The sequence below is a fragment of the Cyprinodon tularosa genome, unplaced genomic scaffold (assembly GCF_016077235.1).
Source record: "Cyprinodon tularosa strain WSP-4 unplaced genomic scaffold, ASM1607723v1 ctg771, whole genome shotgun sequence".
In the NCBI taxonomy this organism is placed as follows: Eukaryota; Metazoa; Chordata; class Actinopteri; order Cyprinodontiformes; family Cyprinodontidae; genus Cyprinodon; species Cyprinodon tularosa.
The window spans coordinates 346,409-365,487 of NW_024039531.1; the positions used below are offsets into that span (position 1 = coordinate 346,409).

At 38.0% G+C, this 19,079-nt stretch overlaps 1 protein-coding gene across 1 annotated transcript in view; it reads right to left on the reverse strand.

Moving 5' to 3' along the window:
* LOC119773616 (mucin-17-like) overlaps positions 1-17,903 on the reverse strand; it is a 42,540-nt gene extending 24,637 nt beyond the window's left edge. Inside the window, exons 1-9 of the mRNA XM_038270673.1 lie at positions 17,741-17,903; positions 13,486-14,557; positions 9,252-10,100; positions 6,303-7,118; positions 5,278-6,144; positions 3,230-4,156; positions 2,199-3,089; positions 1,242-2,063; positions 114-959 (exon numbers count right to left, since the gene is read on the reverse strand). Coding sequence (XP_038126601.1) covers positions 114-959; positions 1,242-2,063; positions 2,199-3,089; positions 3,230-4,156; positions 5,278-6,144; positions 6,303-7,118; positions 9,252-10,100; positions 13,486-14,319 — 6,852 coding nt within the window. The 5' untranslated portion in view covers positions 14,320-14,557; positions 17,741-17,903. The remainder of the gene's footprint in view (positions 1-113; positions 960-1,241; positions 2,064-2,198; positions 3,090-3,229; positions 4,157-5,277; positions 6,145-6,302; positions 7,119-9,251; positions 10,101-13,485; positions 14,558-17,740) is intronic.
* Positions 17,904-19,079: the final 1,176 nt, after the last annotated feature.

The window sequence follows — 19,079 nt, forward strand, 5'->3', positions numbered from 1 at the left end:
TTTTGTAAGGAGACAGACCTTGGCTTGTTTTTAACAGATTACCAATAGATTCATATAAAAAGTAAAAAAAAACTGACACATTCATATAAAACAAAAATCTTGAATAAATTTACCTTAGAAATGGTAGGCATTGGACTAAATCCACATTTGTTGCAAACAGTGGTTTGGCAGTCTGTACAGGTGTTGTAATTGGAAGGGATTTTGCCATCAAAGTTTAGCTCCACTTTGCAGAGTGGACAAGCAGCTTGAAGCCTTTTGGGTGCATCTTGGGAATCTCTTAGTTTTGGCAAATCTATATTACGTTTATCATCTTCATTCTGTTTTGTTGGAGTAGCTTCAGGCTCCTGGTCTAGTATCTTTGTATCATGTGTTTTCTGCTTTTCATCTTGTTTCATAACTACCACCAAGCCTTTCCTTTGGGGTGTTTTGGCTTCGAAATGCTGTTCTTCCTCTGTTGATTTGATAATTTTGTCAGATGGTTTTTTTAGTTTGGATTTATCCTCTTTGCTTTCTAATTCCACCTTTGATTGTGGGGTATTCTCATCTGTGGTAATAAGAGGAGATTGAGTAGGCATTGATTGTTTGACATCAGAGTTAACAGGCCCTGTCTCTTCACTTTCAGGTACAGACAACTTTAAAACATCCTCAACATGGAGTGAACTGTTTTTTTCATCTTTTGTTGGGACTGCAGCTTCAGCTGCTTCATTTTTAGAAATCAGTGAGGAAGAAGTTTTCAAAGTGTGTTTTTCTGGCTGTGGCACTTCTTTTGCTTTTCCACTAACTCCGGGATCTTCTTTAGGAATACTATATTTCTTTTGATTACTCGTATCATTCTTAGGAGTGCCAGGTGAAGACATTTTGCCAGGTGATGCAGGAGCTTTCAAGACAGGAGGCTGTACTGAGTCAGCTGCTGCCACAGCTCTTTGCATCTGGCAAGTCAGACACAACCACTCCTTCATCTGTCAGGAAAATAACATTTGAGTTAGTCATGCTACATTAATAGCAAAGAAAGAAAACATTCGATACATTTAAAACTAAATGAATGAAATGCATATAGCATTATTACACAATATAACATAAAAAATTGTCACAGATTAAATTCAATACAATTTAGTTCTATTCAATTTAATTCAATTCAGTGATGGTTTATTGGTCCTTGTAGAAATTAAATGATGCAGAAACTTCTATTTTTTAGGGTTCTTCAAAAATTCAGTCAGGGTCAGTATAGAAAGCTCTCTTACCTCTAACTGATTTGGCATGGGGTCAAATCCACACTGGTTACAGACTGTGTTCTTGCATTCAGTGCAGGTGTTATAGTTAGGTGGGTCTTTTGACCCCGTGTTCAATTCAGCCATACAGAGCAAGCAGCTGGTCCCGGGTTTGACATCACTTTCTTTGTCCTTTGAAACCACTGACTGAGCCTTGTCGGCTTTGCTCTGCACCACAGCGGGTTTCTTGGGCTGCTGAGTACCTGGTTGCTTTATATCCTGGGCAGCAGGGGACTTAATCTCTTTTGCAGGGGACAACTTTGGAGATACTGGTGGAGTGGTCTTAGGTTGATCTTGAACAGCTGAGGTTATTAAGGTGGAGGCAGAGCTAAAAATGGATGAGCCAAAGCCAAGCATTTTTCCAGAAACAGAGTCTGCTGGTTTGTTCACATTAGTTTTCCCTCCGCCTAATCCAAAGAAGCCACCCGAATCTCTTTGCGTTGCAGTCACATTGCTCTGCTTAGATTCAGCTTGTCTTTTTTGACTTGGTGATTTGCTGGGAGCTAATATTTGCTGCTGCTCTACTGGGGTTTTCTCAGAAGAAACTGGGTTGGCCTCTTTATCAACCACTTGTTTAGCAACCGTCTTAGATATAACTGACTCTGCAGGTGCAGACAATTTGCTCTCAGTTGACTTTGGTGTGGATAAGACTTTCTTTTCAGTCACAACTGGACTGCTGATGCCTGTTTGGAGTTCTGCTGGTGTCTGAGGTTTGAAAGAAGCAACTCCTCCAGAAGGATCTGTTACTTCAAGTGCTCGCTGCATTTGACATGTGAGACACAACCATTCCTTGACCTACAAACAGAAGGAAAAATGTTAAATAAAAGTAATATTTGGAATTGGAAATGTGTTTTACCAAATCAAGGAAATCATCTTGTAAAATATATTTTTAAAATAATACAAACTCTACTGTTTTACTCATTCTCTTACCCCAGTATTGTTTGGCATCAAATTAAATCCACACTGGTTGCACACTCTGTTCTTGCACTGAGTGCAGTTATCGTAATTCGGCGGATCCTTCGAGTTTATGTTGAGTTTGATCTTACACAGAGGACAGGTGGCTTGGTCTGGTTTGATACTTTCTTGAGAATCTACTTCAGGCTTTAAAAGCTGTGACTGGCTGATGTCCACTTTGTCCTGTGCTAGTGGTAGAGTCTTTGTCTGCAAGGATGGTCCTGCTTTCTTCTTCTGGTCAGGTTCTTGGGAAGTAGAAGGCTTGTTCTCATTTGTTTTTGGTTGATCCTCTGGCTGCCGTTCCTGTTCTGACATTCTCCCCTGGTCTACTTTTGGAGAGGCTGGAGATTTTTTCTCTTTCGAGGGAGACATCTTTGGAGAAACTGGTGGTGTTGTGTTGAGCTGGTCTTTCACAGCTGAGGTTATTAACGTAGAAGCAGAGCCAAAAATGGAAGAACTTAACCCTAACATCTTCACACTCGCTGACTCTGCAGTCTTTGCTGCGTCAGGCTGAACTTTAGATTCAATAAAACTAAAAAAGCCCCCTGGCTCTTGTTTTCCTGAAGTAGTGCTACTCCGCCTGCGTTCAGTTTGATTTGCCTGATTTGATTGTTTATTTTCATCTGCTTTTAATTTTTCTTGAGGAATTTTCCCATCAGGTACAGATGGCTCAGAGCATTTTTCTACACTATGTACATCATCCTTCTTGAGAGTAGCAGTGAGTTTGGAGGGGTCTTTCAGCTGAGCAGACATAGGTGAGGGAAATTTACTGGGTGAAGTTTGGGCCTTTGAAGCAGTAGGCCCTGATGGTACAGAGGGTCCAACTGCTCTTTTCACCTGACACGTAAGACACAGCCATTCTTTTTCCTAAAATGCAAATAAACACAAAATCATATTTTTTTTTTTCTAGAACGAACTTTAAAATTCTCAAAGACTGAAAAGGAGTGCAGTTAAAACAATAACTTCATTTCTTATAAGAGGGGCTTTGTTTGTCTCTGTGTACTTACCTCGCCCATAGGCATGGGATTAAAACCACACTGGTTGCAGACTGTAGTTTTGCAGTCAGTGCAGGTGTTGTAATTTGGAGGGTGCTTTGAGCCAATGTTCATCTCCCCCTTGCACAGTGGACAGGTAGATACACCTCCATCAGAACATCTTGAAGGGTCTACTCCTACACGTGGCTGTGATGTAGATTTCTCCTCTTTCTTCTGATGGGATTCCTCTGGTTTTGTTACCTGCTCTGATTTTTGAGGTAGAACATTTGGCTCTCTTTTTGGGGACATTTTGGGAGAAACCGGTGGTGTAGTTTTGGGTGAAATCTTGGGTGAAACAGACAACTTGCCAGAAATTTGAGGTGGTGCAGACATTTTACGAGAAGCAGGTGGTGTAGTCCGTGATTCTTCCTGAACAGCAGATGATATTAGATTTGATGCTGAACTAAAGATAGATGAGCCAAATCCAAACATTTTACCACCCAAGGACTCGGTTGTTTTTGAAGCTTCAGTCACTTTTTCAGGATATGTTGAGCCAGCTGTTTTTTCTGATTCCTTTTGTGCTTCTCGTTTTACCTCGTTGTGTTTGGGCTCAGACTTCCTTGTCCCTTCAATGTGTTTCTGTGTACTTGTTACACTTTGCATATTTGGAACACTTTGACCAGTGCTTGGGCTTGGCTGTGTTTTAGCCTCTTTTTCTTTAGAAGCAGGTTTTAAAGCCTCATGCATGTTCCTCTGAGGAGAACCAGGTGTGGAGCTCACCTTCTTTTGAGATAACTCCGACACTGAGGCTCCCACCTTTTTGTCAGGTGTTTCTTTATTTAGACTTTCCTCTTTTGAACCTTTGTTTGTTTCTATTCCCGGTTTTATGGAAGGTCCTATGACTTCGGAGGCACCAAGAGCTCTTTGCATCTGACAATTCAGACATAACCACTCTTTGACCTGCAGAAAACACAAATTAATATGGATTAGAGTAACACTTTTAAAACAAGATTAGGACTATATTCCAGACTACTTCTGAAATACAAATTTATAAACTTCAGTCCAGTTCCAGACTTAGCTAAAATGGTTATTGGCTAATACTAATGTTGGTTTATACACATGCCTCTGGTATCATGGATACAATAAAATTGTAAATATATAAATTAGTTAATGGAGTTTTAATCAAAAATAAGCAAGGAAGAATTGTGAAATCACATGAAATGTGGCAGATAAACTCAGTTAAGTGTCCAACTCTAAGTTAGGTTGTAGGGTAACAAATTAAAACCGATATATGCCAATTGACAACATATAATATTTATAATCTAAGTTCATTTATAGAAAATTTCAGTTAAATACATGTATTTCTTTTATATAAAGTTCAATGGCATGATGACTTGAAATAAAAAAAAACAACTAATTATATAATTAAAAGAATAGATAAAAACCTCAATAAGTAAATAGAGTATTCAATATTTAACTGAATTTTAAACTCTTGGTGACAGAAAAGCAATGGTTCTAAAAATGTCTAATGTTTTGATTAAAACTCTAACTCATTTACTTATTTAGAATAAATTCTATGTTTAGCAGTTCACAGAAAAGGGCAGCAATGGCGCTCTACAGTATTCTTGCTAAATTTATTAATAAAAAAAAACAATTGTTCAAAAACACATGCTGTAGATCAATTTGTAACATTTCCATTTTCTAAAACTGGTATTTTATAGCAAAGAGATACATAGCAGCTACTTTAAAGGAAGTGAATTGTAGATTAATTTGAAACACTTACATCATAGAAAGTTATGCTTGTTAAAAAAAATCTTTTGACTCAATAGTAGGTTTTGTCTGAGCAAAAATAGTATTGATTAATAGCAAAAGATATCAATATTTTTGATATTCATTGTGTTGTTCCCTACATGCGAGTGTTGTTAACTATCCTCATACCAATATATATAGGTGCAATAATGAAAGGGATAACTTATATTCAATTCAAAATCTGATTTGCAGCAAAAACACACATGCTATGTTTTTTTGTACAACTGGGTATAATATTATTATTATTATTAATGATATTATATTATTATTACCTCTGACACATTTGGCATTGGGGTAAATCCACACTGGTTGCACACAGTTGTCTTGCACTCTGTGCATTTGTTGTAGTTTGGAGGATCCTTGGAAACAATGTTGAGTTCAGTCTTACAGAGGGGACAGGTAGACTGGCTGACCTTTTGACTATCTGAATTTACTGAATCCTTAACATGTTCTGGTGGACCTTTTTCTACTTTGGCTTGCATCATTGGAGAGCTTTTGGTTTGCTGACCTTGTTCCGGTTTCTTCTCTGAGTCATGTTTCTGACCATTAATTAATTTGGTTCCTTTTGTAATAGGACTTTTGGGAGAAACTGGTGCCATTGCTTTTGATTCATCTTGGACTGCAGTTGTTATAAAATTGGATGCAGTGCTAAACATGGAAGAACCAAAGCCGAACATTTTTCCTCCGAGTGACTCAGCAGGTTTTGAAGCATCAGGCTGAGCCTTGGAAGCACCAGATTTGAAAAGCATTTCATTTTCTTCTTTAGTTGATGTAATACCCTTCTTCTTATCAGTTTGACTAGTCTGGTCTGGTGGTTTATGTTGTCCTTTCTTGTGGTCTTGTTCTAGGCTTTTCTGACCAGCTTCTGGAGTTTCACGTTCCTGACTTTCAGGTCTTTTCTTGTCTTCAGCATTTGCTGACTTCTCAGCTGGTTTTTCAGATTTCTGCTGAGTGGAACCAGATGGGGTGGACTCTTTTGCAACTGTATTCTGTTGTACCATAGTTTTTGTCTTAAGAGCATCAGGACAGACAGGAGATTTGTTTGGAGAGGCCCGTAGGTTCATTACAGGTGTTCCTGGAGGTTCAGATGCCCCGAGTGCTCTTTGCACCTGACAATTCAGACATAACCACTCTTTCATCTGAAAAAGAGCAAACTTAATTAGACTTGTCAATATATTTTGGCCGGACACAGCATTAAGCATTGTAGTTCAAATATCACCTAATTACTAAGAGAGGTAATGCTAAAACTATTTTAGCAAAAATATTTTATTACTGATTTCAAATCTCTTGATCTTACCTCCTTTACATTTGGCGTGGGATTAAATCCACATTGGTTACAGACGATGCTTTTACACTCTGTGCAGGTTCTGTAGTTTGGAGCATCCTTGGAGCCCACATTCAGTTTCACTTTGCAGAGGGGACACGTTGAATCAGATTTCTTGGAAATAACTGGTGAGACTGACTCTTTTTTTGGCAGTTCTGAGGAAGGCTTATCTGTTTTTGGCTGAGCTGATGTGGAACCTGTGGCTTGTTGTAACTGCTGCCCTTTATCCTCCTGTTCTAGCCTTTTGACTGTAGCTGATTTTAATTCCTTTGCAGGGGACATCTTGGGAGAAACTGGAGTTTTAATTTTGGGATCCTCTTGGACAGCTGAAGAAATTAAAGTTGAAGCAGAGCTGAAGATGGAAGTGCCTAACCCAAACATTTTACTAGGCACTGATTCTGCAGGCTTTGCTGCATCACCTTGATGTTTAGGATTACCAAAACCAAAAAGGCCACCAGACTCTTGTGATTTGGCCTTTTCTGTTTGTTGTGGAGGTTGAGTGGTATGGTTTGCTTGTTTCTCAGGATTGGTTCTCTGGTTCGTTTGAGGTGCTTTCGGTCCAGGACCTTTGCCAGCCTGCTTATTTATTTTCGGGTCTTCTTTTTTACCCTGCTGTACTTCTGCTGTTGATTTTTTTTTCTGAGGAGAACTTGGGGCAGAAGTCTTTTGAGAGGCGGGTTGTGCCGCTGTTGTCTTTTTAGATGAATTCACCAAGGACGTCTCTTTTTGTGGATTAACTCCTTCAGCAGCTCGTTTCACTTGACAATTCAGACAAAGCCATTCCTTTTCCTGCAAAAAACAAGGGAAGCCAATCAAGCATAAATTAACTCCATTTATAATAAGTTCTAAACTGAAACAAAACAAATTGAGACAACAAATCTTAAATATAACGTCACTTGCACAGAAATACTATATGTCATGGAATAAAGAGGACTACAATAAAAAACAATTATGGTAGTTTTTTTATCTGATCTAAGTAGTAGAACTTGTTCTGGCCTTTAACCCTGTAAAAAAAAATTTTTCCGGACTTTATTATAATGATTGCCACATTTATTAGTACCCGTGGTAAAGACATGTAAAACCATGTTTTTGCTACAGAAGAAAATTTTCCCAGTGGAAATTTCTGGAAAAGTGAAACCTCAGATTGGATTTCTTTTTAATAAGTGGAGAACTAATGTTTCAAACCAGGACAAAACTATTTCATAGGGAACACTATCTGCCTATTGCATGGTCATGGTTCTTTAAGTTAAATCAAAAAAAAAGCATGTGGACTGAAGAAAAGAGAGAATATGAGAGGACCCACAACCTACAGCAGCAAGAGGGGAGGGCAAAGGTGGTATTAAGACCACAATGAATACCAGAATGCCCTCCATCACTTCCACAATCTAGCAGTATTTATGAATATTTTGTGGTTTATGTATCTGATCCCAACTAAATAAAACTGCAGCATACATGTCTAATCTGTGTCCTCTCATGTCAATCAAAATGGCCCCTGCATTATAGTTAAAAAAATACAAAAAGCAAAATGAAGCTATGAAACTGTAGCTACCTAATTGTTTGGATTAAAGACTGTGAGTGACTCAGGCGATTTTCATGCGACGGAGGCGTGAGCTTTGGTTTGCTTTAAGGTGCAGTATTAAAGAAATGAATAATAACATATAATCACATCTAAGCTATTATTAATCAATAACCTCTTTTGTTCACACTAGTAATTCAAATAAAACAAAACTGAAACATTGAAAATAAATATTAATTCACTAAATGATAATTTAGTAAACTAAAATATTTATTTTAAATTTTTGTTTTAAAAAGAATTTATGTCAGAGACAAATTAAAGTACCTAACTCATGCAAAATGAACTAGCATACCTGTTAACAGGTGCAGAAATCTGACTGAAAGTTACAGAAAACTGTGCCTCAAAGTGTTGCTCAACAACGTATGCATCAGGAGCTATATATATATATATATATATATATATATATATATATATATATGTATCTATCTATCTATATATATATATATGTATCTATCTATCTATATATATATATGTATCTATCTATCTATCTATAGATATCTATGTATCTATCTATCTATAGATATCTATCTATCTATATAGATAGATAGATATCTATAGATAGATAGATAGATAGATATCTATGGATAGATAGATAAATAGATAGATAGATAGATAGATAGATAGATATTTAGCCAGTATACCCTGCGTTTAGTAAATATATAATATCAGCATTCCTATTACATGCAGTGTCCAATCATATTGAACCAGTCTGTCAAAACTCAGCACAGCCTTTGCCCTAGCCCCACAATTCTGTTCTAGCTCTGCTTAAGCCATCTTCTTAAGCAGTACAACAACACCATGTAGCCTTGGAATGTCCTTGGTAAGCCAGATACTTACTCTGCATTGAATTACAGAGTCAAGTGTCATGTTCTTTTTGCTTCAGGTGGCCCTTAGGTTGCCATTCTGTTTATGCAATGCAGTTTATTATTCTCTAATATCAATGTATGTTTGTGTGTATGCAAGGTAAGTGTGTTATATGACATTAAAAGTAAAATTAATTTGCAGTCAACAGTATTTGATTCTCTGGAGAACGTATTGTTATAAACTTTTGGTAAAAAATATCCTATGAAGAATGTTTACATTTCTTTAACCTTTTTGAAAGCACAAAAAAAAGAACAGTCATAAAGATTTAAAACAACATGTGATACCTTTAAGTGAACATTTGCTGTAACTAAGCAGTTTTTATATCTCAGGAAGCAATACTCTTGTCCATAAAGTAACAGAGGTGTTTAGAGATAAAGTCTTAGAAGAACATATTCAAAAATAACAAATTAAATTGTAGGATTATCAATCTTTAATACTTGATTTATTTAATTATCTTAAGTCATAAGTCTCATATGTCTTACCTCTTTTACATTTGGCATGGGGTTGAATCCACACTGATTGCAGACAGTTGTTTTGCACTCTGTGCAGCTGCTGTAGTTGGGAGGATCCTTCGAGCCAACATTGAGGACTTGCTTGCAAATAGGACAACTGGATTGGCCCATACTGGGGGAATTGAGGGATGATGTTGCTGCCTTTGAAATCTCTACAGAGGATTTTTCTGCTTTCTGTCCCGCCGACTGGGTCTTTGCCTCTCGAGATTGCTGCTGTTTCTTTTCCAGTTCAGACTTTTCATCGGAAAGCATTTTAGAGTCCTTTGTGGGCTGCCTTTTGGGAGAAACTGGTGGTGTCGTTTTGGGTTCATCTTGAACAGTTGAACCTATTAAAGTAGATGCAGAACTAAAAAGAGAAGAACCAAAGCCAAACATCTTCCCAGTCACTGACTCATCTGCTTTTGAGGATTCATTTTTAGCACCACCAGTAAAGCCAAATAAACCTCCAGACATTTTCGGTGAAGCTGGAGGGACAATTTTTTGAGGTTGGCCAGGTTGAGCACTTGGACGCAGTTTTGGAGACCCCGTTGTCCTCTGAGTCTCTGGTGTAGTTTTCTGAGCTTGACCAACACTGGCTTGATTTGGATTTTCTGGTCCCTTGGGAGGTATATCCTTAGCTGGCACATTTATTGGTTTAGACAGCACCTTCTGTGATGAATCTGGTCCTGAAATGTCTTTTTTTCTAGCTTCACCTGGTGATGGTGTCCGGCTTTGAGGACCAGGCCCTGCTTTTAGAGGTGTTTGGGTGGGAGGTCCTGGTGGCTCTGAAGTTCCTTGAGCTCTCTGTATTTGGCAGGTAAGGCAAAGCCACTCACGACCCTAAACAAAAAAAGGCTCTTAGATTCTGCTAAATATGTACATTAAAGAAAAAAAATCTTTATGAAATGTACTGTTAAAGCTTATTCTCTCAAATTGTTAAACAAGGGATGTCAATAAAAGGGATGTCAATAAAAAATTTTCTTTTTAATTTTAATAACAAATTTAGTACCTGATCTTCAAAGGTTCCAAATAACGAGACTACTGTACATAGATTAAAAAAAATCCCATCCCATGAGTTAGTGTGTTGCTGGTGAGCTACAAAGATTCTTTGTAGATCACCTGCGACTTATAAGACACCCAACTGGTTAGATTCCACCCCCTTTAAATAAGTGAATTGCATGTGCAACTGGTGGAAAGTGTACGTAAGAAAAAGATAAAGTTCTTCTGTGGAATTGGAGGAAATAATGTCTGAATAATTTAAAAAATAGTAATGATAACAACGACATACATGTAAAAGTAACCGTAAAAGTTAAAGATATAGCCCTTGTAGTACCACTGGCAGATGGCATTAGGTGTAATCATTCCATCGTTGCCAGGTTAAGCGGGAAAAGAGCTGACCTGGCAACCTACTGCCATGAATTTGCATGTGTGAAAGGTTCTAATTCTTGTTCGACCATGTAATTTGGTACTAGTGAATAGTACCTGGAACCTATATGTTAAAAGCACTTAAGAATGCCAGAGCAGGTTATTTCACCTCCTCAAAGAAAGAAACAAACCACAATCAAATTGAAGTGAATAACTCACACCATTTCAATATACAAAAATATTGTGCATGAATAACTATTTTATTTGTTTATCTTCATTTGCCAGATAATAGAACCAAGTATAACCAATGAACCACTCTGCACATTATCCTCCATCCAAAGTTGGTATCGCCCTACCAGCCTACTGAGCCTTGTTGCCTTCACTGTTTGCTGTACTTTTGATATAGTCATTAGTAGGAGTGAAGAGTACCAAACAAACTCTTAAAAAAAGAGGAAACAACTGAAGAAAAGTAAATATACATATAGTTTAGTTAGCTAATGATTTGTTGACTAAATGCACCGCTATTGTACGACTTTAGCTACATACAGGCAGGCTTACGGTAATCCTGGTGCATGTAGTTAGCCAAGAGAGGCAGTGTGTTGTTATAAAATGTAGAACTTTTATTTATTACAAATTTCTATTTCTTTATTTTTTCACATAAATAGCATTTGTCTGTAGAGAGAAGGCTGTATTAGAAGCTGTGTCACATACTGTGGGCTTAAACTTAAACTGCTCAGCAGGAAAAAGTCTTTGCATTGAACTGTTTTACATTGAACACAGAGCTGATAAGGACAGCTAACAAGCAATGAGTTGCGAGGACAAGCAGTGCAATTGCCCTTCCCTGTGCTTCACAGTGGTGCAGTGGGCATCCTTGTGTGGTTAATGGTCCTATACCAACTTCTTTCATTTTTTTTCTAAAACAACAAGGGTAGAAACTTGCCTACAGGAATGTTATAAATTAAGCTCAATTTGATCAAGTCTGTCTCTCTGGAAGCCTATCATTGTTCACACATCAGTGGTGTTGAAAACATACAGACTGCAGGGATAACTTTTCACCTTTTATTAAAGTCATTGATTAGGAATGATTATAACCGGTAAAACCAAGTGCTTTTGACCCCCTCCTGACATACCTGTTAGGTTTATTAGCATCTCTAAATTGTTTTTGCGTATGATTTTTTTTTTTGTTACTTTCTTCTTAATTAACTATCCTCTGATGACAAAAAACACACCTAAGACTATGTTAACATATCATCATAATAAATAAAAAAAACAACAACTCATAAGTAGCTACTGTATGAACTTCTAAACAAAATTTTTTTTGATAAACCCTTATTGGCACGGTATGCAGGGCTTTACTATTATTTTTTATTTATTTTTTTATCATTCTGTTAAGATTTCTCCCCCCCTTTAAATCATGCCATGGCTTCCCTCACTGTAGTCTAGATTTATATTATTCTGTTTCTTCTCATCTGTAGTAAAACAAAACAGATTCCAGCCCTATTTTTTTTTAACCTACTCCTTGATGACACAAATGCCTTCCTAGCACAAACTAAACCTTTATCACAACAAGGATCAGCTTAGATAAAGCTAAATTAATCAATTCACAGATCCTATAATGTCACAGGACGACTTCCTGTCAGGGGTGATAAGATCAGGTTCTGCTCTTTCATTTAAAGGCTGCACATTGTGCTTTGCTCTTCTACTCTGACTGTAACTTTAAGGGCAGCCGTAAATAAAAAGGAAGAAAAGAATCTCAGCTGCAAAAGAAAAACTTTGACCATGAAATTTTTACCTCAAATTTAACTCAAATCTTTACAGTACTGTGAATAGTGATGCATGCATCACATTCATAAAGCAATGTTTATTGCAAATATCTAACAATCTATTTTAATCTAAATTGTCGGTAACTATTTAATAAATCTTATTACTTCATGGCCATAAGAAACATGTGTTGCTAATTTGTTGTTCAGTCTTGTCCATTTAGATCATTTGGAGCGTCTGATAGTTGTATCATTCCTTGAACATTTGTTTCTGAATATAGATAAACAGAGGAGATTTCATTTCAGTATGCCTCTTTTCTCAGTTTTGTCTTAATTATTTAGAAGAAAAAATAGAGTACTCAACATAAGATGAATCTGAGACTTTTTCCTGTATTAGGTGCTCCGACTTATACGTATATAGTGGTCTTTGACTATGGTGTGGCTGTTGTAGGTTAAAATCCTGGCTTTCTGATCCTCTGTTGAAGGTATCTCACTAACTCCTCCCTAAAAAAGCTACTACAGAAAAAGTCTAATTTCTGCCTCATGTTAAGTCCTCTAATTTACCTTCAAAATAATTATGATATGATTGAGAACAGATACCATAATGAGATCTCATCTGTTTATCCCAGTTCTTAAGTATTGCTGGTTTTCTAAGCTCAATGTCTTTATATCTTGGTAATGTCTTTTTAGCTTATCTCTTGCTCCTAAGGGTCTCTTAGCAGAAGTGATTCAGAAACAAATGTTCACCAGATAATACAACTATGAGGCGCTCACTATGATTTCAAGAGATGAGACTGAATGACAGGCTAAAACCACATTTTTCCAATGGATTTTTCTCTGTATGTGAAAACAAGTTTGCACATTTTCTTATATACACAACCGTTTTGAAGATCAGGCACTTTGTTTATTTCAAACCATATGAAAAAAACAAACAAATCTTTAATCCTATTATTATCATCATCAAAAAGTTTCATTCATTTTAAATGGAACAAAATATGCAAAGAAACAAAAAGAAAAATGTAAAAGCAGCAATGAGATACTGTGCTCTGCCCACTATGATTTTGCTGTAATATTAAATAGAAAATAAAATTAGTACTTACATCAGCGCCTGGAGGACTGAAGCCACATAAGCTGCACACCTCAGTTTTACACTGTGTACAGGTTTTATAGTTGGGTGGATCCTTGGTATGGATATTAAGTTTAGTTGTGTTACATACAGAGCACAGCAGATGAGTAATTGCTTTTGACGGAGGTCCGGCTTTGGTTGCTCCCAAAGGTGGAGACCCTACAGGTGTCACTTCAGTTGTGCCTTGTCCCTTTATGTTGTGTTTTTTATCAGAGATTGGATTCCGGCCCCCTTTCTGTCCCATCTCAGGTGACGCTGGAAGTCTAGTTTTCGGTGAGGACTGCTGTTGACTTGCTAACTCTGACTCAGACTTTGTGGGCCCCTGTTTCTCAGTCTTTACAGGTTCTTGCCTTTGTGTGCCACTCTTAGCTGGATCCCGTTGCTCTGTCATTCTGGGTGGAACCTGTTTTGGGGAATCCGGTTGTGCTAAACTCTTTTTCTGAACTTGCTGTTGAACTCCAGGCTTGGGTGAACCCTGCTGTTGTTGATCTTTAGCTTGTTGTCCTGCAGGTTTGTTTGTCGGGGGGGCAGTCTGTCCCTTTTCATGAACTTGTGGTAGTCCCTGTTTAGCATGAGGCTGGGACTTTTGCATAGGGGGACCCTGGATGGATTTTTGGGGTACCTGCTCCTGTTTATTATCCTTACCAGGGCCCGGTCCAGGTTGTGGTTCACTCGATGGTTTCCTCCCCAGGTTAGGAGGAGGCTTTTTGTCCCCCTCTCCATCATCTCCAAACAAACCAAATTTATTCACAGCAGAAGACATAGCATTCAGGGGGTTTGCCCCACTGAGAAATTTGGAGGAGAACATGGTTGGGTCAGCTTCTTCTGTTTCCTCCGTCTCCTCCTCACTGGAACTGGAGTCTATTGGGCTGTCAGAGTCAGAGCAGGAGCTTTCCCCTCTTTGTCCCAGCTCTCCAGCACAGGCCTGGGCTGGAGCAGCACCTGAGGAGAGGGCATCTACAGCCTTTCTGCTGGTGCTGCTACAACTGCTGCTGCTGGTGCTGCTACCAGGACTCTCCTCTGGGTCAGCATCTACGTCAGACTTCCTAAATGCAGAGCAGACAAATAGAAATGAAGTGTGAAATTACAAAGAGAGGGGGGGAGATCACAAATGTCTTAAAAACCTGAACCATATGCACATTTCACACTTGTTCTGAGCCCCTACAATGCTATCAGCAAAGCAAAAACAGCATAGAAACTTTAAAGGGAAACTTCATGAGAGGGAAAAATCAAATAACCAATACTGATTAAAGAATAGGGCTTTTTGTTCAGATGACAGCATTTTACTTTGTAGACCAATAAGGCATAACATCATAACTTCCTTTGAAGACCATATAACATTTTTTTTTATCCTGATTGGTTATGACTTATCAGCTTCAAACCTACCAACCAAAGATATTCTCTCTATTCTGACACAGAGCATGCAGTAGCATATAAAAATCAGACCATACGGGCCTGCCTGTACTCCTCATGTACATCACAGCGCCATTATCTGGTTTCTGATAGCCAAAATGACCCCTTCAGAGCAGGTAACCCCCCAAAAAGATTTTTTTTAAACTTCACACAGTCATATAACCACCACCATTTAGTAATCATGAACGTAATTAGAATCCTTTTTATTTTCCTCCCTCTAAATTAATTTCTGCATACTACCAGTATTCCACCCACAAACAGGTGGTGAAGGGACAATCAGTGCTGTTTGTTTAAAAAACTTGGATATCATCATTGCATATAATATATATGTTTATACGAACAAAATGTCCTTTCCTTATAATCCTTTGTAAAGTGAAACTATGTTTTCAAATTATACCTCTACCTGATAAATTCCCTATCAGATTTTGTTTCTGATTTAGTCTGTATCGACTGCTGTTCTCATCACCCTGGACTTTGCCTGAGCCGCTCGGGTGATCAAGCGTGATCTGTTTCCTGCAATGTAATAAATAGTAGGAAGAAAACCCCATTCTGATTGGTTCTTCTCCTGAAAGAATCTCATCATCCCAGCAGCGCTGATTGTCTAGGGAGGGAAATCTCATGCAGGACGTGCTTAGTACAAATCAGTGGCGGATCTAGAAAATTTTACATGGGGGGGCAAAGGGGTGGCAAGAGGTCTTGGCAGGGTGGCAGAAGTAGATGGTACATGGGAATCCTTATATGTGAGCTGCTTTAACCAAATAAACACAAAACACTTTTAAACTACAGTAGTTGTTGTTTAATCATGCCCTTACACACTACAAAGTTTTTCTTTTAAATTCACAACAGAATAAGCAAAGTGCAGTGATCGAACAAAAAAAAACCTGCATCTTTTAAAAAGTAAAAGTCTAACAAGCAAAATCCCTTTAATTTATTTGTTATAATTGTGTCCAAGATGCAGTGGACTACAAGCACTTATTTCCTCATTTCCTTCACTCATTTCTGTGTCTCCTTCAGTCTTTTCCTGCACTGACCCTCCTGGGCTCTCCAGTGTACTGCCTTCTCCCTCATTTCCCTTGCGCTCTTCCTCTTGTGTACTTGTTGGAATTTTCTTTGCAAAAAAGCTGGTTATATCCCCACTTTTAGCCTTCCTTTTCATGGCTAGGCCTATGAAGTAATATTTGCATGCAAAAGTCAATATGTGAAAACCTCTGGTTATCCTTGTATTTCATTAGCCTACACTGTAGGGCCATGGAACTTATAAGTTAAGTAGCATATACTACAATACCTATATATATATATATATATATATATAGGTATTGTAGTATAGCCTATATAACAAATATAAATGAGAAAGATTTATCACATTCACACACCAGTTATGTTTAGACTACTTAATTCTATTGTATTTGTTATTTCCCCAGTTATAACCTGGTTTCATTGCTGCGATATCTGAGAGGAATTGGATTTATAGGACTGCTCAGCTAATCAAATCAACACTGTAGCCTGCGTGTTGTAACGTAACGGCGGCATAACGTTTACCATCAGTAAATCAGTTAACGTTATGGATAAAAAAAATATTTTGTATTTTTTTCTTAAGCTGTTTTTTTCTTAACATTAATCAAAGGGAAGAGTGCTCTTACAAATCCCGAGGGAAGGATTTGACCGACACACTCGCTGTTTTTGCTAATCGTCTTTAGCAGATATTGACTACAAATGTAACTTTTAAGTGAAACGTGTGTTTAAACTACACCTGGTAAAAGTCACTTCACCTTCAGATGCCCTGAGACAGCTCAGTCTCTCCAGTTAGTTTGCACACTACAGAGCCACCGCGACGCTGCAGACTGTGTGTGCGTGTGTCAGACAGACTGAGCGCGAACTGCGCTCTGCACGTTTGAATCAGGGGCGTAGCTAAGTATTTGAGGGACAGTGGCAAATAATACATTAAAAATAAAAAAACTAAATTGCAACCTTTTGGTAAATGTATTGTTTTGAGAAGCCTGTGAACATAGTGGCAGGTTGTTTTTACAGGTACAGCTTTTGGATCATCAAAGTTAGGGGGGCAGCTGGGGGGGCAAGGCTCTATATTGGGGGGTCAGCTGCCCCCCCTTGCCCCCCTGTAGATCCGCCCATGGTACAAATAAACACTAGGATATCTAAGGCTCTCGCTCTATCTCTCTTTTTTTCTCTCTCTCTCTCATCTCTGCAGGCACATCCGGGTAGGGTCCCACCGATTTATGGATCTTACTTATTTCTCATATTTGAAATGTTTAAATACCAACAGCACGCATAAAATAGAACATTAGAAGATGTGTAGGTGCGTGTGGGGAAGATGTCTCCCCTTAATGGATGATTTGATCTGTTTTAAGCCTGGCATTATGGCTGCTTTGCACTGCCCACAAGCAGCTATTAAGTGCGGATCTGATCTTATCATCAGTGTGAGAAAAAAAAATAACAGCAAACATAATCATTCTGAATGAAACTAAACCATTGACAGGTCTATTTAAACAGTGCCTATAAACGCATTATCACATAATGCATATGCATTGACACCTGTTCAAATCCGCAAACTGTCTAAATGTTATTATAATTATATGAAGGTATTAAAGAAAAATAACAAGAAAAAAAAAAGAGGGCAATCCCTGTAAACATTATAATTTCCTTACATGCCATTAAGTATCCGAGCGGTATCCCCCACCCCCCGCCTCCCATCCACCATCACCCTCCCATCCTGCAGCCAAGCATCCTTCACCCTCTACGGTCACAATGTCAAACGCTAAACGCGCAGCTGTTCCGAGCGCATCCTAGCTAAAGCGTACCTTCATCGGCAGCGGATCCGCTCCTCCATTATCCTCAGACCTCGTCGGATAACTCCCACTCCGTGTTAGTCCGTCTCAGCTAGAAGGATGGAGGGCACAGGGCAGCAGCAGCAGACTGAGCGCAAACAGAATCGCTCTCCGCCTCCCGCTAATGCGCATGCGCCGCATCTGACAGCTGATCACAATATATATCACGCAAGAAAATCTGAATTAAAAGGGACAGACGATTCATTTCCACTGGATTCTGGTTTGACCGAGAGGGAAAAGCCGAAGGTCATGTGTTTCACATTTTTTTTTTTTTTCTTACCGTGACTGTGGACAAATTTTAAAAGAGCATATTCTTTTGTTAAAAAAAGGATTGCCGAGTCACGAGAGCAACGTCAGAAATATTAACGTCACATTTAAAGCTTTTCCTCTTGGCTATCTAAAGGGCTCATTTCGTCATGTTTGAGAGTCACGACACCCTAAGATCTGAAGCAAAGGAATTTGGACCCAATGTGCATTTTTTGTAAAAAAAAATAATGAAGAAAAGCTTGTTCATTTTTTTTTTTTTTTGGAATTGTAATTATACCAAAATATTCTGGAGGGATATTTAAAAATGCTTTTCATAAAAAAAAATCTTAACATTACTTTAACAGATAAGGATGTTTTTTTGGTATTTAGAAATGTGAGCTTGTCAAAACAGAATTATTATATGCTATTATTTTTTTTTATTATTTATGGTAAATATCATATTCACACCTCAAAATATTTACAACAAAAACCTAATTTCCAGATTTGATTATCTTCTATTAAAATCCTTAAAATTTAGTTTAAATGCTAAAGCCATGCAAATTATATCTGCCTTTAAAAATTATATCCCCCAAGCATAGATTAGATTTGATTTTGACATTTTAAAATAATAATCCTGTCCTGTAAAGCCCTTTGTTGTTGTATATGTTTGTAATTATTATGCTCTAGATCGATAGATAGACATCCTTGATATATATATATATATATACACTGCCTGGCCAAAAAAAAAGTCCCCACCTGGATTCAAATAGGTACGAGCCCGCTATGGGGTAATTACTGCATGGACGATTATCTTTCAGCTGGCAACAAGTTAACCCCAACTGGTGCAATGACTTGCTTCTCATTTCCTAAACAACCATGTCGAAAGACACATCCCGTGGTCATGGAAAAGATGTTAGTCTGTTTGAGAAGGGTCAAATCAGTGGCATGCAGAAACTACTAAAATTGGGTAGTGGGGACCCATCATCTTCAAGGAAGAAATGTGGCCGGAAAAAAATCTTGAATGATCGTGATTGGCGATCATTTAAACGTGTGGTGAGATCAAATC